Raw genomic sequence first — 25,786 nt, 5'->3', positions numbered from 1 at the left:
CGGCCTCTGGGCCGGACCGTCGGACACACTGAGGGGCCGACGCGAGCCGGGCCATCCCAGCCCGGCCCGGGGCTGACCACTCTTGCCATTGTCGCCACAGGTCCTCCATTCTGAGCGAAGTGTCCACCCGCGCCAGGTCCAAGCTGCCGTCCGGCAAGAACATCCTGGTCTTCGGTGAGCGCCGGCGGCGGGGCGTTGCCCCAGGTCGCTGGGGTGGGCGAGGCGGGCGCCCCTCCCTCAGGTCCCCGCCTTCCCCGTTCCAGCCGCCTGCCCGCAGCCTGGCGGGAAAGGGACCGTCGGCCCTGGCCGGTCAGCTGGAGAGTGGCCAAGCCTCCAGCGCCTGAGGGTGGGATGCTGCCCTCTTTGGAGAGCGTAGTGGTGCTTTGGGGTTGTCGGCACATTGTTTCAGTCACTTGGCCCTCTATGCCTTCATTGCCTCGACGGTTACCAAATTGAGGTCGTGGAGAGGGGAAGCTAGTAGATGAGGTTAGGTGGAGAAGGTGGGAGAACGAGGTGACCTGGGCTCGGAGCTGTGGGGAAATGACCACGGGAGCCTTCTTTGAGCCTCATCAGTAGTGCATAGTCCGAGGTTTTAGGGACTTTGCAGAGGACAGAGAGTCAGCACTGGGGACGTTTCCTCCATTATGCTAGCCCTCACTGCTAGGTTACCTGAGTCAGGTCCCTTACTCCCTCTGGCCTCACTCTCCTCAAGTGAGGGAGTTTGGGTACATTCACACAGCAAGTCCATTTGTTGCTTGGGACCTGTGGGCTGGGCACAGGCTCAGCATAGGCGACTCTTAAACACTATAGAAGAATCTCAGTCTGGTGGAAGACAGATGTATTGGTGATTGCATTGCACCATGCCGATTATTGTGGAAGCATTACACTGCTTAGAGCTGGTGAAGGAGGATGATTTGGGGGTTGAGTATTTTGCAGAAAAGTGTCAGTATGCAGGGACACAGATGACAAGAGGGTGTGGGGTTTGGAAACTGCTAGAAGCGCCTTGTGGTTGGTGGCTGCTAAGGTAACTTGGGGGCAGATTGTGGGAAGGCTGAAGAGTTAGTGCTGTTTCCTGAAGTTCTCTGATTTTTCGAAGGGCTTTTATCTCACCTCCATCCCCCAATTCCCATGGGAATCACTGCCTTGGTAGTTTTCCTACTGTTAGAATGTGTGACCTTTCTCAGGAATTGACTGTGGTAGGTAATACCGGACCCTTAGAGATCTTCAAGAAGTGGGGGATCAAGATCACCAGATCTGAGTTTTAGAAAGAACGCTGCCTGCAGAGGGACAGTAGCTCAAAATGAGCAGATACTGAAGTCAGGCTGACAGGTCCTCACCTTGGTCTGGATGCAGAGGGCCTGAATAAGGTAGAGGCATTGGAGATGGAGAGGAGGTCTTTGATCTGTGGACTGACTGCCTTTCAATTCTCATGTTCTGTAATTCCATATTATTAAATGCCAGAAGTGCCTAGTAATGTTTGGCGATGGTTCTCCTTGATGTTTAAGGATCCGGGGAAGGGGGGTGTTGTTTGGGTGGAGGGAGATGAAGAAGTGCTTAATAATTAACTGAGATTGTACTGAAGAGTTTTGCTAGGTCTATAATTATTTTCGTCAGTTTCTTAGCCTTCAGAATGTTTGTGAAGGAGATGTACTAAAATCAAAAGTGAATAACTTCCATTCTTCACCATTGTGAAGCAGGATCAGACTTTTTTTAGTTCACAGTACCTGGACTTTTAGGTTAATTGTATCATATTTTGAAGATTTCTTGTTTTTCTTGTGGTGAAACTTTTTCTTGTGAGAAACTAACCCTACCTTTTACTTTCACTTCTCCGAATGCATGTCTTATAAATTATAGATAGGGCCTGTGGACCTGCCTCATTATTTCCCTTTTGAAGTAAGGATAACTGCAGTAGAATGTCATTTTAGATCTTGGAATTTGCTGCCTTTACCACCCTCTCCTCCCCACCCTCCCAACCACTCTTCCAGCAAAGTCCTTTGTTTATGAAAGCAGGTGAGACTTCAACAGCAGACTTTGCATGAAATTCTTAGTTTCTCCTTGTCATGTGAGTGTCATGCCTCCCCATCCTTGCCCGGAATAAACAGTACACCTTTGTCTTGCAAACATCCTTTGTAGGTGAAGATGGTTCTGGTAAAACAACCCTCATGACTAAACTACAAGGAGCTGAGCATGGCAAAAAAGGAAGAGGCCTAGAATATCTCTACCTCAGTGTCCATGATGAGGACCGAGATGGTGAGTGAAGCATTGGTCCCATGGTAAGGGGGTGTATGCAGGACTCTGACTGCTTCCTTGGGTGCAGTTCCTGCAACATGGCCAGGCATTCTCAGTTTTCTGTTTGGTTCTCAGAGAGTTAATCACAGAATAGATGAAGTACGTATCTTTTGCAGGACTTAACCCCCTTTATAGAGTATGTTAGCAAAATTGGGGAATGGGACACTTAGCTGTTGCTCTGGCTAGCCTGCCTTTAAAAAGAGATACTGAAGATAAATTTTTACTTAACCCATAAAGGTGGTAAGAAAGATTTTTTAAAGCTTTGGAGTTTTATATGAGAGAAATGCTTGGCTGTCCTGGGGACCATTGTTACTCTGCCTGGTTCTAGTAGAGAATCCGAAGTTGGTGTGGTTTAGAGTGTAACAATTTAACATATGTTAATAGGAGAGTTTCCTGAATCTCTTTGTGACAGTTTAGAAATGGTAGTTTCTGCCGGATTTGGTGACTCCTGCCATAATCGCAGCTACTCAGGAGGCTGAGGTGGGAGGATCACTTGAGGCCAGGAGTTGGGGACTGCAGTGAGTTGTGTTATACACTCAAGCCTGGGTGACAGAGCGAGACCGTCTCTGTTTTTTAAAAAAGAAAGAATGAAAGAAATGCCCATTTTCTGTGTTTCTTCTGGTAGAGGAGTAGATGCTCAGAGGTGGTAATATTCTTTAATTCCTCATCTTTAAAACGTGAGTAGTAATAGTTTCTGCTTAGGATGATTGAAAGCACATGATAAACACTCTTATAAGGAATACATATAATTTTAAAATGTTTTCTTACAAGTGTAATTGTGAGTTGGAGTAATGGTTTTGGGTTACAACTGCTCAGTAATGCCTCCTTTATAATCTTTTGGTTTTATGTTAGATCTTTTTTTTTTTTTTTTTTTTTTGAGACAGGGTTTTACTCTGTCACCCAGGCTGGGGTGCAGTGGCTCAGTCTTGGCTCATTGCAACCTCTGCCTCCCAGCCTCGGGTCATCCTTCCACCTCAGCCTCCTAAGCAGCTGGGACCATAGATGTGTGCCACCACACCTGGCTAATTTTTGTACAGATGGGGTTTCACGATGTTGCTCAGGTTGGTCTCGAACTCCTGAGCTCAAGCAGTCTGCTCGCCTCAGCCTCTCAAAGTGCTGGGATTACAGGCATGAACCACTGCACCCAGCCTATGTTAGATCTTTTCAATGATTCAAAAATAAATAACCGTTGGTACCTAGGTTGGTTGGTTGGTTTGTTTTTTTGGTAGAAAAGTTATCTGTATAACCTAAAGATGAAGTGTATTCACTAAATTACTTTCTTTAGGGCAGGCGTGGTGGCTGACGTCTGTAATTCTAGCACTTTGGGTGGCTGAGGCGGGTGGATCACTTGGGATCAGGAGTTCAAGACCAGCCTGGTCAACTTGGTGAAACCCCATCTCTACTAACAATACAAAACATTAGCCAGGCGTGGTGGTGCATGCCTGTAGCCCCAGCTACTCTGGAGGCTGAGGCATGAAAATCGCTTGAACCCAGGAGGTGGAGGTTGCAGTGAGCCGAGATTGCACCACTGCACTCCAGCCTAGGCGATAAAGCGAGACTCCTTCTTAAAAAAAAAAAAAAATTACTTTCTTTATATTTGCCTTTACTCATTTAAACAGTAAAGATTACGATGTATGGGCGATTATATAATGAGGGCTGATCCTACCACCTCTAGTCCCCCATTTCCTTATTGCTAAAATGACAAAGTTGAACCAAGGTCCTTTCCAGCACCGTAATTCTACCATCTCCAAGAGCTGTTTAGTAGAGGGCATGGGTGGCTGGGCGCGGTGGCTCACGCCTGTAATCCCAGCATTTTGGGAGTCTGAGGCAGGCAGATCACCTGAGGTCCATTTGAGACCAGCCTGGCCAACATGGTGAAACTCTGTCTCTAGTAAAAATACAAAAACTAGCCAGGCATGGTGGCGCACGCCTGTAATCCCAGCTACCCAGGAGGCTGAGGCAGGAGAATCGCTTCAACCTGGGAGGCAGAGGTTGCGGTGACCGAGATTGTGCCACTGCACTCCAGCCTGGGCAACAGAGTGAGACTCTGTCTCAAAAAAAAAAAAAAAAAATGTTGAGGGCATGGGTAAGAGTCTCTTGTGTAAGAAGGACAGAGGCATTTGGGTACTCATCTAGGCCCACTGGAGTCTGTACATACAGGGCTGCTGAGCCTGGCCAGAGGATCTCACATGTATTGAGTCTTTTGCTTCCTTTTTTGGACAGTGTGGTTACTGTGGAAAGAGCTGTGGCTTTGGAGCCAGGCAGAACTCGTTCAGAATGCCATGCCTGTAGTCAGTAGTTGTGTTTTGGGTAACTAACTTAACCACTCTGTACTTGAGTTTCCTCATTTGTAGAATGGGGTAATGGTGCCTATACAAAATGATACAGGGTGTATCAGGTGTAACAGTGCTTGAGACATGGTGATAGCTCTAGTACCCTTTTGTTTCTTTTGAAAGTGTAAAACATGATGTAGGTAATCTGTGAATCTCTATAGCCTCTTCTGTTTCAAGATACCATAAGCATATTTCATGCCAGAGCATCGTGTTGACCACATTTATTTGCCTTTAAGTATATTTTAACTTATATACAGATTTTTTTTAAAGTTACCTTAAAAACTTCTTGGTCTCTGCATTTATTGGATTTTTTTAGGCCACCCGCTTGCAAGTTCCTGTTTGATGGAGGAATTGCCCTTATCTGTTGTTAATGGTACATTTTCCAGCCCTAGTCTTTCTTATTGTGTGATGTGATTGAGTTATAAATATACGCTTTGCAAGCAGTTACCCAGGTAGAGAAAACAGTCTCTGGCTTGTACCTAGTTTGTGGTAGGATGTGACATGTCAAAGGACCTCTGCCTCCAGGTTTGGGGGCATCTGTTTAATGCTACACATGGTGTGATCTCCAAGCACATGGGTGAGTTATGTGTAGTGGGCAGTGGGGAGAGAGGCTGAAAAAAGGAACCATGCCTGTGGATGGGTAGGCATTAAAACCCACAGACTTTGGGTACAGAGTAGTATTTTTGAGGACATTCACAGAACCCAAACTAAAGCCGCTAAAATAGAATTTGAAAGTATTGCTAGATTTAGATACTTTATACTGTTGACACAAAGTCATGAATATAAATTTTTTTATAGCATGTTAATTGCTTATACAAAAAAGGTAGTTAATAAAAGATAGGTTTTTTTAAAGTATATTTTTCTAAAAGAGGAAGATTGGGTTTTTTTGTTTGTTTTGTTTTATTTTTTTTCTTTTTTTGAGACAGGGTCTGGCTCTGTCATCCAGGCTGGAGTGCAGTGGCGTTATCTCAGCTCCCTGCAACCTCCACCTCCCGAGCTCAAGCAGTCCTCCCTCCTCAGTCTCCTGAGTAGCTGGGACTACAGGTACATGCCACCAAGCCTGGCTAATTTTTGTATCTTTTGTAGAGATGGGGTTTTGCCATGTTGTCCAGGCTGGTCCTGAACTCTTGAGCTCAAGTGATCCACCCGCCTCAGACTCCCAAAGTGCTGGGATTACAGGCGTGAGCCACCGGGCCCTGCTGGTTTTAAAGTATATGTTGGAATTTGTTGAAAAAGAAGCTAATAGGCCGGGCGCGGTGGCTCACGCCTGTAATCCCAGCACTTTGTGAGGCTGAGGTGGGCGGACCCCTTGAGCCCAGGAGTTCGGGACCAGCCTGGACAACGTGGTGAAACCCCATTTCTACTAAAAATACAAAAATCAGCCAGTATGGTGGCACACAACTGTAATCCCAGCCACTCAAGAGCCTGAGGCATGAGGATCGCCTGAACCTGGGAGGCGTGGGCTGCAGTGAGCTACGCCAGTCTAGGCACACCCCTACACCACACCACTACACTCCAGTCTAGGCAACAAAGTAAAACTCATCACAAAAAGAAAAAGTATTAATAGTTAATAAAATATTTTTGATGATAGTTCTCAAGGTACTTTTATAAAAAATAGTTCTGCCGGGCACGGTGGCTCATGCCTGTAATCCCAACAAGGCTGAGGCGGGCAGATCACCACAGGTCAGGAGTTCGAGACTAGCCCAGCCAACATGGTGAAACCTGGTCTCTACTAAAAATGCAAAAATTAGCTGGGCGTAGTGGTGCACTCCTGTAATCCCAGCTACTCAGAAGCTGAGGCAGGAGAATCGAAGCCTTAGAGTAGGAGATTGCAATGAGTTGAGCTTGCACCACTGCATTCCAACCTGGGTGACAGAGGGAGACTCCATCTCAAAAAATAAAAATAAATAAAAAATAGTTCTCAAAGATAACTGAAAATTTCTAAAAATACATTATAAATTTGGCCGGGCATGGTGATTCATGCCTATAATCCCAGCACTTTGGGAGGCTGAGGCGGGCAGATCACTTGAGGTCAGGAGTTCGAGACCAGCCTGGCCAACGTCGTGAAACCCCATCTGTACTAAAAATACAAAAATTAGCCAGGCGTAGTGGCACGTGCCTGTAGTCCCAGCTACTTGGGAGGCTGAGGCAGGAAAATCGCTTGAACCTGGGCAGCAGGGAGGGGTGGCGGCGGTTGCAGTGAGCCAATATCGTGCCACTACACTCCAGCCTGGGTGATAGAGTGAGACTCCATCTCAAATAAATGAATAAATTTGGAGAATTGTCTTCGGCAGTTAGGTCATCCTGGTATTCATTTGGAACCACGTTTCATTAAATCTTAGCACTTGCACATTTGTGTGAATCTATTTTAATAGAAAACAAAAAATATATACAAAGTAGAGAGTGGTATCATGAGCCACAGTGTACTTGTCACCTTGCTTCAACAATTACCAGTTCTGGCTGGGCACACTGGCTGAGGCCTGTAATCCCAGCACTTTAGAAGGCCGAGGCAGGAGCATTGCTTGAGCCTAGGAGTTTGAGACCAGCTTGGGCAATATCAGGAAACCCTATCTCTACAAAAAACTAAAAAATTAGCTGGGCATGGTGGCTTGTGCCTGTAGTCCCAGCTACTTGGAAGGCTGAAGTGGGTGGATCACTATCCCAGGAAATCAAGACTGCAGTTGCCACTGCACTCCAGCCTGGGTGTCTCAGACGCTGTCTCAAAAATAAATATACATACATATATAACCAGTTCTTGATCAATTTTATTTCAACTGTACTTTTACTCTTTGCTCTGTTTACTCCCCACTAGATGATTTTGAAGCAGATTTCAGACATTAAATTTTATCTATGTATACTGCCATAAGGACATCTAAGATAAGAATTTTTTAAAAACATAACCATATTATTATCATAACAAAAAATTACTAATTCCCCAATATAATTAGGCGTCTGGTAATTCATATCTCAATTTATGTAAGTGATGATTTTATCTTCACATTTAAATACAAAGGTTCTGTCTCTTTGGCATCCTTTATAGTATGTGAATGCATTGTTTAGTGTGACCAGCACAAGAAGGGCTTGTTTAAACATAGGCTCTTCAGCACAGCTCACTGCTTTACTGATTGCTGTTATCTTAGGATGATGGATTATTTAGGTTGTGGCACAGTTGACCAGTGAACATTAGTATCTTTTGGTTCTTATTGAAAGCTAAGAGACTCTCACCCTTTTTTTTTTTTTTTTTTTTTTTTGAGACCGAGTCTCACTCTGTCATCTAGGCTGGAGTGCAGTGGCACGATCTCGACTCACTGCAACATCTGCCTCCCGGGTTCAAGTGATTCTCCTACCTCAGCCTCCCAAGTAGCTGGGATTACAGGCGCCTGCCACCATGCCCAGCTAAATTTTGTATTTTTAATAGAGACAGGTTTCACCATGCTGGCCAGGCCGGTCTTGAACTCCCGACCTCGTGATCAGTTCGCCTCAGCCTCCCAAAGTGCAGGGATTATAGGTGTGAGCCACCGCGCTGGGTCTGATACCCTCACTCTTTACTTCATAGACATTTTGGAAACCTTTTTAGGTGCGAACACCTCCTATATTACTGTAGTTTTTTTTTTGAGATGGACTCTCATTCTGTTGCCCAGGCTGGAGTGCATTGGCACAATCTCAGCTCATCGCAACCTCTACTTCCTGGGTTCAAGCAATTCTCCTGCCTCAGCCTCCTAAGTAGCCGGGATTACAGGCAAGTGTCACGATGCCCGGCTAATTTGTTTTGTACTTTTAGTAGAGATGGGGTTTTGCCATGTTGGCCAGGCTGGTCTTGAACCCCTGACCTCAAGTGATCCACCTGCCTCAGCCTCTCAAAGTGTTGAGATTACAGGTGTGAGCCACCATGCCTGGACCCTATATTACTGTAGTTTTAAAGGCACCAGGACCAAGGATTGCTGTCTCCTGAGCACTTGGGCACTTTTTGGTTTGGATTTCCAAATTTTGCATTCTATTTAGAATTCATAGCTGTCACCTTCAAGATCTTCCTGATGTGTCTGTTTCTGCAGCTATGCTGATGGTCACTGTCAGGTGGTAACTAGCTTCATTCACTTGTTTTCTCAGATCACACGCGCTGCAACGTGTGGATTCTGGATGGAGACTTGTACCACAAAGGCCTGCTGAAATTTGCAGTTTCTGCTGAATCCTTGCCAGAGACCCTCGTCATTTTTGTTGCAGACATGTCTAGACCTTGGACTGTGATGGAATCTCTGCAGAAATGGGCTAGTGTTTTACGTGAGCACATTGATAAAATGAAAATTCCACCAGAAAAAATGAGGGAGCTGGAACGGAAGTGTGAGTAAAATATAATTTTCTTAATTGGGAAGTTCACTAGTCTCTTTAGATGGTTTGAATCACTTTCCTTTTCCCAATCCTAGAGGCTTCCCTTGCTTCGTGGTTTTGTTTTGTTTGCACCATTTATTTCAGAGTTCCTCTTGTAAACTCAGTAGTCAAAAGTATTCAAAGCAGTCTTTAACTCAAGTGTCACAAGTTGAAGAAAACAAATCAATATTTATTATCTTCATTGGTTTCCGTTTCAAATAAGAGTTCTTCCCTCACTCCCTAAAATGTGTTAAGTTCTGTGGATCTCTGTGCTTTTCTGTTACTCTCTGTCTGCTGAGTTAACATCAGAGGATGTGAGGGTTTGCTGTGGTCTCTGCAGCTTGAGTTTACTGCCCTGGAATTCCATTAAGGCCCTATGGACCCTCATGTTGGCAGGCTTAGAGGAAGTCCTAAAGAAGACAAAGCTTTCAGCTCCTTAGTTCATTTTGGAATCCAGCAAAATACGATTTTAGTTAGAAATAGGAGTGTCTTTTTTTTTTTTTTTCGTAATTAACATGAAAGGTTATTTTAAGACTAAGGACATCCAAGCCCTTTTGACAACAAAGAACTTTCAAATTAAAGGAAGTTTGTTTGGGTTTTTTTTTTCCTTAATGTGGTTCAGAAGCTTGTTTTTCCTTTCCCTTGCTTCTGTGCAGTTACATCATCTTCTGTCCACTTGCCAGGGAAATGGGAGGGGCAGGGGCTGGAGCCATGGCAGCAGCAGCAGCCGTCCTGGCCGGGGCAAGCTTGACCCAGCCTGGCGTATTTTCACAGGATGACATCACCCCCTCTGGTGAATTAATGAGGGCTTCTCGGGCATGGCACACGGGATCTTCACACTTACTGGCAGAATGGTTCAGAAATTTTGATGCGCTTTTTAAATCAAGTTTCTCGCAGTGTGTTTTCTGTCCAGTACTTCATCTTGCTTCTGTCCCACGTTGGCTAAAACAATGAGTTTAACATTGTATTCTTCGGTTTGTTGTGCATGTGTATATTTCCCTGGTCACCCGCATGTGTGCTACTGTGATTGTTATGCAGCTCAGCTCATGTGTCTTCAACCACTGACCTTTCTAGATAATGCCTCTTTTTCCCTGAAATAGAGCCCTTAAGGACAACTTCTCTGAATAGTTCTGAGTCTGAAGACCTGCTTTCATCCACTGCACAGACAGCTTTGTACCCAGATGAGTGGGCTAATGTACTGGTGACTTCAGTTCTCTGAAGCTGTTTTCTTAGAGTGATAACCTTGTAGAGATCTGTTAAGACAGAAAAGAGAGAGATTGAGCCAATATTGTTTTTTCCCAGATAGGGAAAGTGTCTGCCCTATACTGTACCAGGTACCAGGTTCTAGGTGCTGGAGACACAGTAAATAAAATGCCTGCTTCTGGGGGGCTTAAATTTCCATGAAACACTGAATTTATTTTGTGATTTAGTCATTGATGGCTGTTATTTAGGATTAGATTCAGCTGCATGTGACATAAAACCTGAGATAACATAATGGCTTAAACAAGACTGAGGGTTATTTCTCTCCTGTAAATGAAATCTAGAGGTGTAGGTAGTTGAGGACTGGAAATTAGAGCCCTGGGAAGACAGCTGGAGGACCTTGCTCCTTTGTGCTTACTGCTTTGTCATTTCTAGGGTGTGGTTCTCTTCCTCCTGACTGAGAGCTCTAGCCTTCACATCCGTGTTCCAGTCAGCAGGATGGAGGAAGAGAAATGCAGGGCTGCAGGGGCTGCTGTCTCTTAAGGAGGCTGGGAAATGTAATCTTTACTTTGGGTTGCCATGTGTTCTAAATATCAAAGTTCAGTTTGGTTATAAGGAGGAAGAGGAAAGAGGACACCATAGGGCAGCTAGCAATTGCTGGAACCATGTCCCACGACTCTGGTTGGTTTTCCATTGGCCTCTCTGCTGTCACCACCCCTTCTCAGATGTTTGGAATGGTAGCCACGTCTTTGTGTTGTATGTTGGAGGAGGCTTTGTTAGTACTGGGTTTAGGCTACATTTTAATAAAGCAGTTGGCTATCCTCTTGCCCAGAGGACTCTTGCTTTCCAGATTAATTGGACTCTAGATGTTATATGGAATGAGTGAAGGGCTGTTATTCAACCTGGTTTCCAGTCCAACACCAGTCTCCATTCTTATGATTTTAGAAGGCTGCTCCATGGCCGGCCAGTCTCTTTTAGGGTTAGGTTCCCAGTGGTTTTGTGTCTGTGGCAGCTGTTTGGCTGCAGGGATCATCTGAGTGAAAGGGAAAGCATCCCCTATAGTCACCAGAAGGTGGCACTTTTTTGTACTTTAGTCTTCTCTTTCTTGTTTTATATATGGGGCTTTTCTTATGCTTATGTAGGACTATGGAGTCTTCTCAGGACTGTGAAACCAATAAATGAGGTAGGAGGGAAAAGTTGAGAGAGAAGCAGCAGCAGCAGTGAAGATGCTCTGTGATCTTCTTGTACCCACTCCCATCTGATTCCAAAGGGAAGCCCCAAGTGGGCTGATGTCCCCTGCTGTGAAATACTCACCATCTGGAGAGAAATTGTTAACACTGCAGTATGTGTATACCCAAGAAAAAATGCACGTTTTACTATCCAACTTACATGGTCCTTCCTCTTTTTAATACTGCCTTTTCACTCATGTTATGTACATTTGCTCTGCTTTCCAAATTGTTTTCTAAAATGCTAAGTTGGCCAGGTGCAGTGGCTCAATGCTTGTAACCCCAGCACTTTGGGAAGCTGAAGTGGGCTAATTGGTTGAGCCCAAAAGTTTGACACCAGCCTGGGCAACATGGTGAAACCCCGTCTCTAAAAAAATTTAGCCAGTCATGGTGGTACATGCCTGTAGTCCCGGCTACTCGGAGGCAGACAAATTGATTGAGCCCAGCAGGTCGAGGCTGCAGTGAGCCATGATTGTGCCACTGCCCCGCAGCCTGGGCAACAGAGCCAAGACTCTATCTCAAAAACAATTAAATAAATAAAATAAAATGCTAAGTTATTTAAAAATGTGAATTTCCTATTGTTGGGCAGCCACAATTAAGTCATTCCTTTAGAGCGTGAATAATCTAGGGCTTCTGAACTATTTTCTCCTCATGGCACAGGTAAAAAACAGCAGAAAAGTTTACAGTGCACGAGGTAATGGGGTGGAGGTTCGTGGAGCCAGCTGTCTGAGCTGCCTACCTCCACCTTCCAACCGTAGCTTAGCTTACCTGTGAGCCCTTCCAGGCTCTGTGCTTCTCACTGTCTGGGAAGCCCTAGTTGAGTGCCTCATGAGATCTTGGGGCATTAGATCTTGCCCAGTTAAGCCATTGTGTATTTTATTGATTTGAAGATTTGTTAAAAGTGCTTTTAAAGAGAAAAATGTGAGAATATTTGATTCCTTTAAAGACCCTTCCAACAACCACATGGAGGAGTTCTTCTCTGTTTTTATCCAAAATGGAGTACGGTTTACTTGACTAGATTATTTGTATTAACAGTGAAGTATTTGTGTGTGTGTGTGTGTGTGTGTGTGTGTGTTTGTTTTTTTTTGAAACAGAGTCTCACTGTCACCCAGCCTAGAGTGCAATGGCACGATTTCGGCTCACTGCAACCTCCACCTCCTGGGTTCAAGTGATTCTCCTGCCTCAGCCTCCCAAGTAGCTGGGATTACAGGTGCCTGCCACCATGCCTGGCTAATTTTTGTATTTTTAGTAGAGACAAGGTTTCACCATGTTGGCCAGGCTGGTCTTGAATTCCTGACCTCATGATCCACCCGCCTTGGCCTGCCAGAGTTCTGGGATTACAGACATAAGCCATCGCGTTTAGCCTGACAGTGAAAGTACATGAATGAGCTTAATTAAAGAGATGCTGTAGGCCGGGCGCTGTGGCTCACGCCTGTAATCCCAGCACTTTGGGAGACTGAGGTGGGTGGATCACAAGGTCAGGAGTTCAAGATCAGCCTGGCCAAGATGGTGAAACCCTGTCTCTACTAAAAATACATAACAAAATTAGCCGGGCATGGTGGTAGGTGCCTGTAATCCCAGCTACTCAGGAGGCTGAGGCAGAGAATTACTTAAACCCGGGAGGTGGAGGATGCAGTGAGCCGAGATTGTGCCACTGCACTCCAGCCTCGGTGACAGAGCGAAACTCCATCTCAAAAAAAAAAAAAGAAGCTGTAGAGATGAAATATCACATCTGCACTTTAGGGCCTAATCAGTTAGTTTTCAGTTTGCTCACTATTACATGAAAGACAGAGAGCTCTCAGATAATTTCAGAAGCTCATATAATAGTAACGTCAAGTCTTTGTAAATAAAAACTCGTGGTTTGAAATGTTTGAAACGTGTTCTGTGGGTGAAGAGGAGCAGGTAGGACCTTTCTCTAGGTCCTCTTCAGTCCTGTTGTTTGAATTTACTTAGCATGTTGGTGAGAGTAAAAGGCCTTTGATCCTTCAGTCTTACTGGACTTAGAAGGGTAGAGCTGCCTGTTTTCTTCTCTGGCTCAAGGTAGCTTTAACTGTTGCATTTTTTGTTCTCTGGCCCAACATGAGAGCCTTGAAGTGCCCACATAAAGGTGCAGAGCTGTGGGCTTTGTGGTCACTTGGCTTAACTGAGGCTCGGACCATTGTCACCTTAATGGCCTTCCTTAGCTGGATTAGTGAATATTGTATGCCAATAAGTGGATGTTGTACCACTGACCCTTTCTTGTGTTAGGCAGGAATAGGCCGTGAACACTGCACAAGTGACTTGGGATCCCCAAAAGATGAGACTGAGTCCACAAGAGTGAGGATAATAAGGAAATACATCTGGTGCTGGGCAAGACCAGCCCGGTTACTTAGTGCTGACAAGCTTCAGCTGTGTGGAAACAGCATGTTCTTATAAAATTCAATTGTTTCATTAAGCATTTTTTTTTTTTGAAACGGAGTCTCGCTCTGTCTTAGTGCAACCTCCGACTCCCTGGTTCAACTGAGTCTCCCGCCTCAGCCTCCCAAGTAGCTGGGATTACAGGCACGTGCTGCCACACCCAGCTAATTTTTGTATTTTTAGCAGAGACAGGGTTTCACCATGTTGGCCAGGATGGAAGCTTGTTGTTTTTTGTTTGTTTTTGTTTTTTGTTTTGTTTTGTTTTTTGAGGTATAGTCTCACTCTGTTGCCCAGACTGGAGTACAGTGATGCAATCTTAGCTCACTGCAACCTCCACCTCCCAGGTTTAGGCGATTCTCATGCCTTAGCACGAGTCCCCAAGTAGCTGGGACTACAGGTGCACCACCACCCCTAGCTAATTTTTGTATTTTTAGTACAGATGGGGTTTTGCCATGTTGGCCAGGCTGGTCTCAAACTCCTCACCTCAGGTGAACCACCCGCCCCGGCCTCCCAAAGTGCTGGGATTACTGGCATGAGCCACTGTGCCCAGCTCATTAGGCGTTTCTAATGAGGACTGTGATAAGTATTGTAAGTTATAGCTGTTTCTAATGGTCGGCTATGTTGAAGTTACACAGTTCAACTCTTCTGGTATTCCGAAAATATAAGATACATAAGAAAAGTGGCTTTCTTCATGGTAAGAACTATTGAAACCTTAGTATTTTTTAAAAACCTGTTTAAGGGCCAGACATGGTGGCTCAAGACTGTAATCCCATAATCCCAGCACTTTGGAAAGCCGAGGTAGCAGGATCTCTGCAGCCCAAGAGTTTGAGACCAACCTGGCAACACAGGAAGATCCCACCTCTACAAAAATTTAAAAAGTAGCTGGGCGTGGTGGCACATGCCTTTAGTCCCAGCTACTTGGGAAGCTGAAGTGGGAAGATCACTTGAGCTCAGAAGATGGTGATATCAGACTGCTGCACTTCAGCCTGGGCAACAGAGCAAGACTTTGTCTCAAAAAAGAAGAAAAAAAAACCTGTTCAGGGGTTTGGTGCAATTAAAGATGCCCAGGGGAATGTCTTTGCTGCCCCGATGTTACAAAGCTCACACTGAATATTTCAGAATTGGCATTTTGTATCACTATCCCCAAATCCTTGATTTTGCAGTTGGATGTGACTAAGAAGTTTGTCACACACAACTGCCTGTGTTTTGTGCTTATTATTGCCTTCTTTTCAGTGTTCTAAAGCTAACATGTATTTTTATTTATGTGCATGTGATTTTTTTTCCTCTTTTTCCCCCAGTTGTGAAAGATTTTCAAGACTATATGGAACCTGAAGAAGGTTGTCAAGGTTCCCCACAGAGAAGAGGCCCTCTGACCTCAGGCTCTGATGAAGAAAATGTTGCCCTGCCTCTGGGTGACAATGTGCTGACTCATAACCTGGGGATCCCGGTGTTGGTGGTGTGCACAAAGGTGCGTGCCAGGGGGTTGTTGGCTTGGCTGGGTTCGGGTGGTGAACAGTCACCATCTGAAAGTTTGAGAAACTGTTGACGTTTTTTTCCCAAGGGAGACTTGGGCTTATTTGAGATTCATTAAGGTACATTGACTATGTCAAGACAGAAAAAATTATCATGTAAATTGGAAATTTAAATGCAGGAAACATGACTAGTCAGTTTGCTCATGGCCTAGGGTTAATGTCTCTGAAGCACTGTTGACTTTCAAACTTAGAACTCACAGCAGTTGGCCAGTTGCGGTGGCTCACGCCTGTAATCTCAGCACTTTGGGAGGCTGAGGTGGGTGGATCATGAGGTCAGTAGATGGAGACCATCCTAGCTAACATGGTGAAACCCCGTCTCTACAAAAAATACAAAAAATTAGACAGGCGTGGTGGCGGGCACCTGTAGTCCCAGCTACTTGGGAGGCTGAGGTAGGAGAATGGCGTGAACCCAGGAGGTGGAGCTTGCAGTGAGCCGAGATCGTGCCATTGCACTCCAGCCTGGGCGATAGAGCAACACTCCATCTCAAAAAATAAAAATAAAAAAAAAAGAACTCACAGCAGTTTCCTTAAGGCTATTTAAATCAGCTGATGTGGTCCAAACTGATGGTGGAAAATTAGAAAGATGAGGTAGGAATAAAAATTAAGTTCAGTCATGCCAGACATGGTGGCTCATGTAATCCCAGCACTTTGGGAGGCTCAGGTGGGTGGATCATTTGAGGTCAGGAGTTCAAGACCAGCCTGGCCGACATGGTGAAACCCTGTCTCTACTAAAATAGAAAAATTAGCCAGGCGTGGTGGCAGGTGCCTGTCATCCCAGCTACTCAGGGGCTGAGGCAGGAGAATTGCTTGAGCTGGGAGGCTGAGGTTGCAGTGAGCTGAGATGGCGCCACTGCACTCCATCCTGGGGGACAGAGTGAGACTATGTCTCAAAAAAAAAAAAAAAAAAAAAAAAGTTCAGTCATAGAGAAATAGAGAAATAAAGTTGTATCTCTTATATAAGGAAAAACAATAGGTTTTAAAACTTTTTTTTTTTTTTTTTTTTTTTTTGAGACGGAGTTTCACTCTTGTTGCCCAGGCTGGAGTACAGTGGTGTGATCTCGGCTCACTGCAACCTCTGCCTTCCCAGTTCAAGCGATTCTCCTGCCTCAGCCTCCTGAGTAGCTGGGACTACAGGTGTCCGCCACCATGCCTGGCTAATTTTGTATTTTTATTAGAGATGTGGGTTTCTCCATCTTGGTCAGGCTGGTCTCAAACTCCCAACCTCAGGTGATCTGCCCACCTTGACCTCCCAGAGTGTTGGGATTAGAAGTGTAAGCCACCATGCCTGGCCACATTTTGGGTTTTAAAAGTACTTTATTTCCAGTCAGAGCCATCATGTTACCCAATTATAGTGTGCCATTCTCATCCTGTTCTTGAGAATGGAGCTCTGTGGAGTGAAGTGTACAACTGTTTACACCGGGCCTGTCTCCTGATGGGAGCTTGTTTGATGTTTAGAACAAACTGTTAGGTGATCAGGCCTATTACATCTTCACTCTACAGATAAAAAAAAAAAAACGAGGCCCAAGATGAATGAGAAAAATCTCCAGTTCTTTTTTACTCTTCTCTAATTAATGCTTGGACCCTGAGCTGTGGCTTTCTTCTTTGGAGCCACAATACTTTATTTCTGAAGAATGAGGTGTTCCCATCGTCAGCAGGCAATGAAGCAAAAAGGTGACTCTGTCTGTCTTCCCTGCAGTGTGATGCGGTGAGTGTCCTGGAGAAGGAGCACGATTACAGGGATGAGCATTTGGACTTTATCCAGTCACACCTGCGGAGGTTCTGCCTTCAGTGTATCCTTTGGGTGCTGTGTGGGGCCTGGGTCACAGGCTTTCTTCCAAATGGGGCATCTTCAAAGAGATAAAGCACCTCCCAAACCCAGAATAGTGTTCTGCCAAAGAGAATTTGTACATATCTTTTTACTAGGTTTATGTTTTACTGTATCGGAGTTTTAGGTTTATTAACTTGTATCTACCTTTGATCACTCTGTTTGTTTGTTTGTTTGTTTGTTTGTTTGTTTGTTTTAAGATGGTGTTTCACCACTTTGGCCAGGCTAGTCTCAAATTCCTGACCTCAAGTGATCACCTACCTCAGCCTCTGAAAGTGCTGGGATTATAGCTGTTAGCCACTGCGCTCGGCTTATTTTTAAATTTTTTTTCTGAGACAGAGTCTGCTCTGTCACCCAGGCTGGAGTACAGTGGTGCAGTCTTAGCTCTTGTGCTCCTGGGTTCAAGCAATCCTCCTGCCTCAGCCTCCTGAGTACCTGGGACTACAGGTGTGCGCCACCACTTCCAGATTTTTGTTTGTTTGTTTTGAGACAGAGCTTCACTCTTGTCGTCCAGGCTGGAGTACAGTGGCATGATCTCGGCTCACTGCAACCTCCACCTCCTAGGTTCAGGCGACCCTCCTGCCTCAGCCTCCCGAGTAGCTGGGATTACAGGCATGAGCCACCACACCCGGCTAATTTTTGTATTTTTAGTAGAGACGGGGTTTCACCATGTTGGCCAGGCTAGTCTCGAACTCCTGACCTCATGTGATCCACCCACCTCGGCCCCCTCAAAGTGCTGGGATTACAGGCGCGAGCCACCATGCCCGGCCATCTGGATAATTTTTGTATTTTTAGTAGAGACGGTTTCAGCATGTTGGCCAGGCTATTCTCGAATTCCTGACCTCAAGTAATCTGCCCTCCTTGGCCTCCCAAAGTGGTGGGATTACAGGCGTGAGCCACTGTGTCCGCCCACTTTTAATTAATGCTATACATTTGATAAGCTTTCCTATTAAGAATTTAATGTGATCATTTTATCATCAAATTACTTTTATCATACTGTCTTAGAAATATTTTTAAACTTTGCTTTTATGTAGAAAAGGTCAGTTACCAAACAGGGTATTGTTTTATAGGCTACTGGTGTTTCCCATATGTTTATGTTTTGTGCTGTCCATGATAGAGAGGTGGTGTCTGTAGTCTTTTGAGTCCTGTTAACTATAAAAAGCCAATAGCAGTTGGTGCCATGGTTCCACACCCTGGGGTGGAGGTGAGAGATGAGTTCCTGCCATCTTTTTTGGGATGGCCCATTAGCCTGTTGGCACCCATCCCTCAAAAGATGGGTTTAATGATAAATTTGGTCGCATGTAGGCATCTGTCTGGGAAGGAATCTGTACCTTGATACTCTGAGAGTGTTTTCCTGGGCTAACCTCAGAGCCAATACTTTACTTCTCAGGAAGTAATCTGTGGGATCAAGACAACAATTTACACGTTAAAAAATAAACTGCACAGCCCACTAGCATCAACATAGCTTTATGCTTTTGACTTCATTCATCTGCTACTATGACCTTTTTACTTATTTATTTATTTTTTATTTTTTACCAGTGTGCAGTATGCCTATGTAATTCTATAAGCGTTTTAGTTTTTAAAATTGTAATGCTTTCTGTTGCTCATATATTGATCAAAAACTGATCAACCTATGAGTAGTACTTTGAGGTTGTATGTGTTCGATTTTGTCTCCTCCTGCAGTGAATTGATTTTTCTTAAGCAGATTGATTAGATGGAGCTGCCTTGATTTATACATCAGTGAAAGAAGAGAAAAACCTCGACTTGTTGTATAAGTATATTGTTCATAAAACATACGGTTTCCACTTCACCACACCTGCCTTAGTTGTGGAAAAGGATGCCGTTTTTATGTGAGTTATTTTGAGCTGATGCTTTGAAACTCTTCTTTTTAAAGTACATTTGCTTTTTACATTTTACCCCTTCAAGGAAGGTGCCTTCTGTCTATGTCTTCTACAGCCAGCTCTCTCACTGCACCTTCTCTCTGTTCCTTTCCGGATTATGAGGCATCTGCCTGAGGGAAGTGGGTGGTGTGGTCAGGGGTGCTGCCTTTCTTCCTTGAGAGCAAGTTGCCAAAACCTAAGCCAGCCATTTTTGGCACTCACTGTCAACTCTGGTAAAATACTGGCTGGGGAGGGAATATAGGGAATTGTGCTTGGGGGATCCTGAATGTCTTCTATTAAAGCGCCTGCTTTATCTGTGTGTTGGCAGGGATGATTGCAAACATCCTCTCGGCATCTCTGTCAGCATGGGCTTTGGCTATGTTAAGTGCTTACTGTGTTTCTGGCATTTCACATTTTGGGAGCCACCGGGATTGATTGTCCTCGATAGAGACTTGGATACCTGTTTTCCTAAGCTGGTGTCTTTCTCTCACTGGAGAATCATAGTGTTGCTGGATGCATAAATATGAAGCTGTGGTCTCTGACAGGACTTGTGTTAGCAGATTGATGTTCAGGCTTCAGTATCCTCCTGACTTAACAAACAATTACATTATTCATTCAGGAAACCTTATTCAGCACCCACTAGGTGCTCAGGTTCTCTGCAAAGGACACAGAAATGAATGATACGTGTTCCTTGCATATGGCACTGTCTAGAGGGGACATACACAGCTGAAGAAGGGAAGGGCAGTGATGGGGTTATGGAGGAAGTATGGCAGGGAAAGCAGGAGGGTGATGCTGGAAGACAAATGGTAGATCCCAGGCAGACTGGAAAGAATTGGAATAGGGGGAGCCGGGGAGTGCAGTCTGTGAGAGGCTGGAAATGTGAAAGCCAGGAGCTCTCAGGGATTTGGGTTGCCTCCTGCACAGTCAAGGAGAGTGTCACTCAGGCTAGTCATAGATGGCATACCTACAGGCTTGGGCTGATTTTAGATAGTTGTTCAGAGCAGTCAGGCAGGCGCCAGAGGCACAAGCCCAGTGAGAGGTGTGTTTGGAATCACTTGGTATCCAAATCACATGTCATCCCTAGGAGCAAGGAGACCGGTTGGATTTGGGGCTGGTCTGGAATGAAGAAGCATCTCTCAGCTTCGGAAGGCTGCATGGCTCACGGCAGTATCTCAATCATGCCCTGCCCGTTTGCACATTTGGTCCTGTTGGTAGTTACCTCTCTGGTGACTGGCAAAGTCAGCAAGGATATTGGGGTGGAGCACCCTGGCTAAGCACCCTCTTGATTATAGAGCTATGGAGTAGAAGTCAGATGGAGAATGAGAGGCCTGTGAGAACAATCAGTCAGTTGCCATCTTTCAGAGCTGCTCGAGTTCAAAAGTGTGTCATACAGGGTATTTTACCATTGCTACCTTTAAGGGATTCAGGTGGGAACCCTAGGCTGTGGCTTCACATAATGGAACTTGGGTGCCATCCTACCCTGTGATGTTGAGCTGGCCAGCACTGGTGTAGGAACCTCAAGGACTCTGTGCTCCTCTGGTTTGGGGCCTAGGATAAACACAGGCCCTGCTTGCCCCTTGGTTCTAGGACACATCTTCCCATGCCAGCAAAGTTAATGAACCAGTCCACAAGATAACTGTTGAAAGAATTCTTAGAGAAACAACCCACAGGAGGGGAGCCATGACAGAGCCCAAGAAAACCATCCCATCCTGAGCTCTGCCTTCTGTGCTGCTCTCTGCATCCTATTCTCTGTCGGAACAGGACCCCACTGTGTCCTTGCTCTTCTAGGCAGAGTTGTGGGAGAGTGCTAAATGCTTTTGAGTGGGGCAGCCTGTGGAATGGGATCTCATACTGGCTCCTTAGACCTTGGGCCCATGAACTCAGTATGGAGCAGGACCTGCGATGTTCTGATGGATTATACCCACGGTGTATTTTGGCACATCTGCCAAAAGCTACAAACAACCCCCAACAACTACACACTTTATCTTGTGAGAAGGGTCCTACCCAGGAGTCCTGAATGTGATCTGAGTATGCTCTAAGGCAGCCCCAGGAAAAGCAATTCAGTCCCTCTCTCTTTGCCTTTAGACCTGCAGGCTGGGACAATGAAAAGAAAATAGCTATTTTACATGAAAATTTTACAACCGTGAAGCCGGAAGATGCATATGAAGACTTTATTGTGAAACCTCCCGTGAGAAAGGTAGCCAAAGACAATTGCTTTAAGGGTTTAGGGCCGGGCGCGGTGGCTGATGCCTGTAATCCCAGCACTTTGGGAGGCCAAAGCGGGCAGATCACATGAGGTCAGGAGTTTGAGACCAGCCTGGCGAACATGGCAAAACCCCATCTCCACTAAAATACAAAAATTAGCTGGGTATGGTGGCAAGCGCCTGTAATCCCAGCTACTTGGGAGGCTGAGGCATGAGAATCACTTGAACCTGGGAGGCAGAGATTGCAGTGAACCCAGATTGCGCCACTGCACTCCAACCTGGCAACAGAGTGAGACTCCATATCAAAAAAAGAAAAGAAGAAAAAGGGTTTAGGTGTTTTTTAATGCAAAAAGAAGCCTATAAAGATGGGGCGTGGTGGCTGATTCGTGTAATCCCAGCAGTTGGGAGGCTGAGGCAGGAGAATTGCTTGAACCTGGGAGGCGGAGGTTGTAATGAGCCGAGATCGGGCCACTGTGCTCCAGCCTGGGTGACAAGAGCGAGACTCCATCTCAAAAAAAAAAAAAAAAAAAAAAAAAAACTATAAAGAAACAGGTCTTACACATTGTATAGTTTGTGGGGGGTAGTGGGGAGTAGTAAGTCCCAGGGCCTTTTTGTTGATCTTTAAATGAGGTCTGGTGTTATGTAAATGGCTCAGGGCTGGTGGGCAGGAGTGATGGAATGCCCACCTGGAGTTGGTGGTGTTTCCCATTAAGTCCTGCCAGTGCTGCCTCTGGATTACTGTTACTGGATCCCCTCATGTGATGTCCTGCAGACCCTGAGGTGTTTAGAACCTGCCAGACTTAAAAACGCCAGTTGGCTACATGCTGCGGCTGGTTTTGGGAGAGGTCTGTGCCAGGCTAGAAAAATATTACTCTGCAGTCTCAGCAGGGATCTCCCAGACCTGTGTTGAAGCCTGAGTCTCGGACTCTCCTTTCAGCATGAAGTTTGACAGTGGTTAGGAGTATTCTTGGCCTGTGGCCACAAACATGTATGTTGTTTCACAGCTGGTCCACGACAAAGAGTTGGCAGCAGAAGATGAGCAGGTGTTCCTAATGAAGCAACAGGTAAGAAGACCAGTGAGGTTAGAACAGAGGCCTTCTCATGCATGAAATGCCAGTCCCTAGGGTGGGGTTGGGGGTGTCTGCATGTGGGAAGTCACAAAGAGCTTGCAGTGGTAGAGGGGTTGAGACCAGGTCTCCTCATTCCCTCCTTATTTCTAGGATTAGTTGGGGATGGACCACCTCCTTAGGAGATCACCTACCTGCCTTGCAGACTCTCCTACAGGAATAGTAGGATTCACGTCTTTTAAGTGCTCTTTCTTTGGAAATGTGGTTTTCTGGCATAATACTTCCTATGTTGACAGTTAACCAAGTAACCTGACCACACTTCCATTATTTCATGTAGCCTCACACAGCCCTGTACATAAAGGCAGGTGATGCCTATTTTGCAGATGAGGAGAGTAACTTCCCCAAGCTGACGGTTTAGAATGCAGACTTCCCATTTCTGTCACCCAGATTATTGTTAGATGTGTCCTGGGTCCACCTATCATCTGCCCAGTGGTACAGGCAGGTCAGCAGGAAGTTTTGATGGTTCTTTTTCCAACTGTTTCCTTCTTTTTCCATCTTTTTCCTTTCTGTCCTTTGCTTGCTTCCTTAGCTTCAAAACTGGTTACTTGGAGTATTTTTTTTCACCATATACCAAACGGCTCAATTAAAATTTTTTGGCATCTGTGGTATAAAACATAGGACTTAGTTGTTGTTAATAGTGCCCTCTAGTGGAGTACTTGGAGTAAGTTTTTCTCTAGACCTTCAGTGCTCTCTGCAGGCCTTGGTTAATGGCCAGTTTGTCCCTCTCTTTGCAGTCACTCCTTGCCAAGCAACCAGCCACGCCCACGAGAGCTTCTGTGAGTACCTTACACTAAACAGAGGGTCAAGGCCCAGTGTTGTGGGTGTCATCAAACTTTATACCATTATTTGTGAGAGCGTATATTTGTGTGGGTTTTGTATTTTCAGTGGGAATTTGGTTTCCCTAAAGACCCATGACCAGAAACATAAAGGAAACTCAAGAAGTTTCTGATGAAAGAATACAACTCTGGGAATTAGAGTGAGCTGGCTTTGTTATCTGGATGTCTTCCTCTCAGGAGAAACAGAGCCAGAAAGGGCTTGAATTGAGAGCATACTCCCAGTCCTGTACCATAGCCTGTGAAAAATATCCCTCAGAAGCATGTCTCCATTTGTGGCATATGTATTTTTTGTTATTGTTATGCCTGTGTGTGACCTTAGCTGCTTTTGGACTTAGGAATCTCCTGCAAGAGGACCCTCTGGCTCTCCAAGGACCCAGGGTCGGGGAGGGCCAGCCAGTGTGCCTAGCTCCTCCCCAGGCACGTCAGTAAAAAAGCCGGACCCAAACATCAAAAGTATGTATTCCTCAAAAGTATGTCTTTTTGGGGAGTAGTTTAGTTTTAGACCTGAGCCCTGCAGGGGCTGGGTGGCTGAGTCTATAATGTGGAGACTCATGGAAGCCACGCTATTCTCTTCCCCGATAAGGGCTACTTTCCATTTACCCCATTCCAGAGGAAGAAGGTCCATGGTAGGCAGAGACCAGGGCCTGTTCCTTTGTTAGAATTGGTAGCCCATGCACCTGGCTCTGTGTGAGACCTCACTTAGGCCCTGCTCATTCCTTCAGAGAGGAATGCAAAATAGTAACTTTATTTTTTTAGAGACAGGGTCTCACTCTGTCACCCAGCCTGTGGCACAGTGATGCGATCATAGCACACTGCAGCCTCAAACTCCTGGGCTCAAGTGGTCCTCCCATGTCAACTCTGGAGTAGCTGGGACTATAGGCGTGTGCCACCATGCCCAGCTAATTTTTAAAATTTTTATTGTAGGCCAGATGCAGTGGCTCATGCCTATAATCCTAGTACTCTGGGAGGCCAAGGTGGGAGGATAGCTTGAGCTAAAGAGTTCGAGACTAGCCTGGGCAACATAGTGAGACCTCGCCTCTACAGAATATTGAAAAATTAGCTGGGCATGATGGTGCTTGCCTGTAGTCCCAGCTACTCAAGTGGATGAAGCGGCAGGATTGCTTGGGCCCAGGGCATTGAGGCTGCAGTTGAGCTGTGATTATGCCACCATGCTCCAGCCAGGGTGACAGAGTGAGAGACTGTTTCCAAAAAAAAGGCCTGGCGTGGTGACTCAAGCCTGTAATCCTGTAATCTCAGCACTTTGGGAGGCTGAGGCGGGCAGATCACTTGAGGGCAGGAGTTTGAGACCAGCCTGGCCAACATGGTGAAACCTCTGTACTAAAAATACAAAAATTAGCCAGGCGTGATGGTGGGCACCTGTAATCCCAGCTACTCGGGAGGCAGAGGCAGGAGAACGGCTTAAACCTGGGAGATGGAGGTTGCAGTGAGCCGAGATTGTGCCATTGCACTCCAGCCTGGGTGACAGAGCAAGACTCCATTTCAAAAAAACACAAACAAAAATATTTTTTATAGAGGTAGGGGTCTCACTTATGTTGCCGAGGCTGATCTCAAGCTCCTAGCCTCAAGCAGTCCTACGCCCTTGGTCTCCCCAAGTGATGGGATTACAGGCGTGAGCCACCACCCCTGGCTGAGGGAGTCACTTTAAAATGTGTATTTTGAATCTGTAACTTTGTTTCTCATTATGTTTATATGATGACTGTCTATGAGTTGTGGGGATTTTTCCCCCTTCACTTCTCTTGTCAAGCTCAATTACTTTTCAGATTAAGTAGCTTTTATCCCAGTAACTTAGTGATACTCACAGATGCTGCCTGCAGTAAAATCGTTAAAAAACAGTTTTATTTAATGCTTCCTTGTTTGATGGGTGTCTTCTATTCAGGATGTGAGCTTTTCACAGCAGGTTTGGAATGTTAAGTGCTCATGCAACTTTGAAAAACACTGTCTCATGGACAGGGAGGTGGTGTGGAGCACAGGTTATCTATTCTGCTCCCAAACAAGTGGGAAATGTAAACATGGTTCCACTTAGTAATCATGCTAAGTAGCCTCAGCAGTAGTAGTGTAAAGGCATCGTAGCGAATGAATGTTATCAATATCCTAGGAAGCTGATAGCCACAAGTGGCTAATGCCAAGCTGAGAACTAGGGTGTTTAATTTTAAGTCTTCCAGTTTATATGATGCTTTTTTTCCCCTTTAATTTTCCTTAGATAATGCAGCAAGTGAAGGGGTGTTGGCCAGCTTCTTCAACAGTCTGTTGAGTAAAAAGACAGGCTCTCCTGGAAGTCCTGGTGCTGGTGGGGTGCAGAGCACAGCCAAGAAGTCAGGTACAGAAGGGCCCTGGAGACTTGTGACTCTTGTGGTTGAGTAGTGCTGCAAGGATGGAGAGGCAGACACCTGCCCTGCAGACCCTGCAGTGTCCTGAATAGCCAAGCAAGGAAGCAGGTCTTCGTTTCCTACTGAGCAGTGTGCCGTGCTTTCAGTGGGATTGCCTTACTACCATGCAGGTTTCCTTGGCACATTGAGAGTGGGATTTGTGTACATTTGGGTTCTCGGGAACT

At 45.5% G+C, this 25,786-nt stretch overlaps 1 protein-coding gene across 1 annotated transcript in view; it reads left to right on the top strand.

The window, feature by feature from the left end:
* The window catches only part of DYNC1LI2 (dynein cytoplasmic 1 light intermediate chain 2), a 30,855-nt gene that overhangs the window by 368 nt on the left and 4,701 nt on the right, over positions 1 to 25,786 (top strand). Inside the window, exons 2-12 of the mRNA XM_034940351.3 lie at positions 101 to 174; positions 2,134 to 2,250; positions 8,730 to 8,960; positions 15,109 to 15,278; positions 17,039 to 17,132; positions 18,882 to 19,017; positions 21,133 to 21,244; positions 22,256 to 22,315; positions 23,113 to 23,154; positions 23,550 to 23,667; positions 25,436 to 25,552. Of these exons, the coding sequence (XP_034796242.1) occupies positions 101 to 174; positions 2,134 to 2,250; positions 8,730 to 8,960; positions 15,109 to 15,278; positions 17,039 to 17,132; positions 18,882 to 19,017; positions 21,133 to 21,244; positions 22,256 to 22,315; positions 23,113 to 23,154; positions 23,550 to 23,667; positions 25,436 to 25,552 (1,271 nt within the window). The remainder of the gene's footprint in view (positions 1 to 100; positions 175 to 2,133; positions 2,251 to 8,729; positions 8,961 to 15,108; positions 15,279 to 17,038; positions 17,133 to 18,881; positions 19,018 to 21,132; positions 21,245 to 22,255; positions 22,316 to 23,112; positions 23,155 to 23,549; positions 23,668 to 25,435; positions 25,553 to 25,786) is intronic.

The sequence above is a fragment of the Pan paniscus genome, chromosome 18 (assembly GCF_029289425.2).
Source record: "Pan paniscus chromosome 18, NHGRI_mPanPan1-v2.0_pri, whole genome shotgun sequence".
In the NCBI taxonomy this organism is placed as follows: domain Eukaryota; kingdom Metazoa; phylum Chordata; class Mammalia; order Primates; family Hominidae; genus Pan; species Pan paniscus.
The sequence above is the reverse complement of the archived record's forward strand: the minus strand, read 5'-3'. Positions and strand labels throughout refer to the sequence as shown.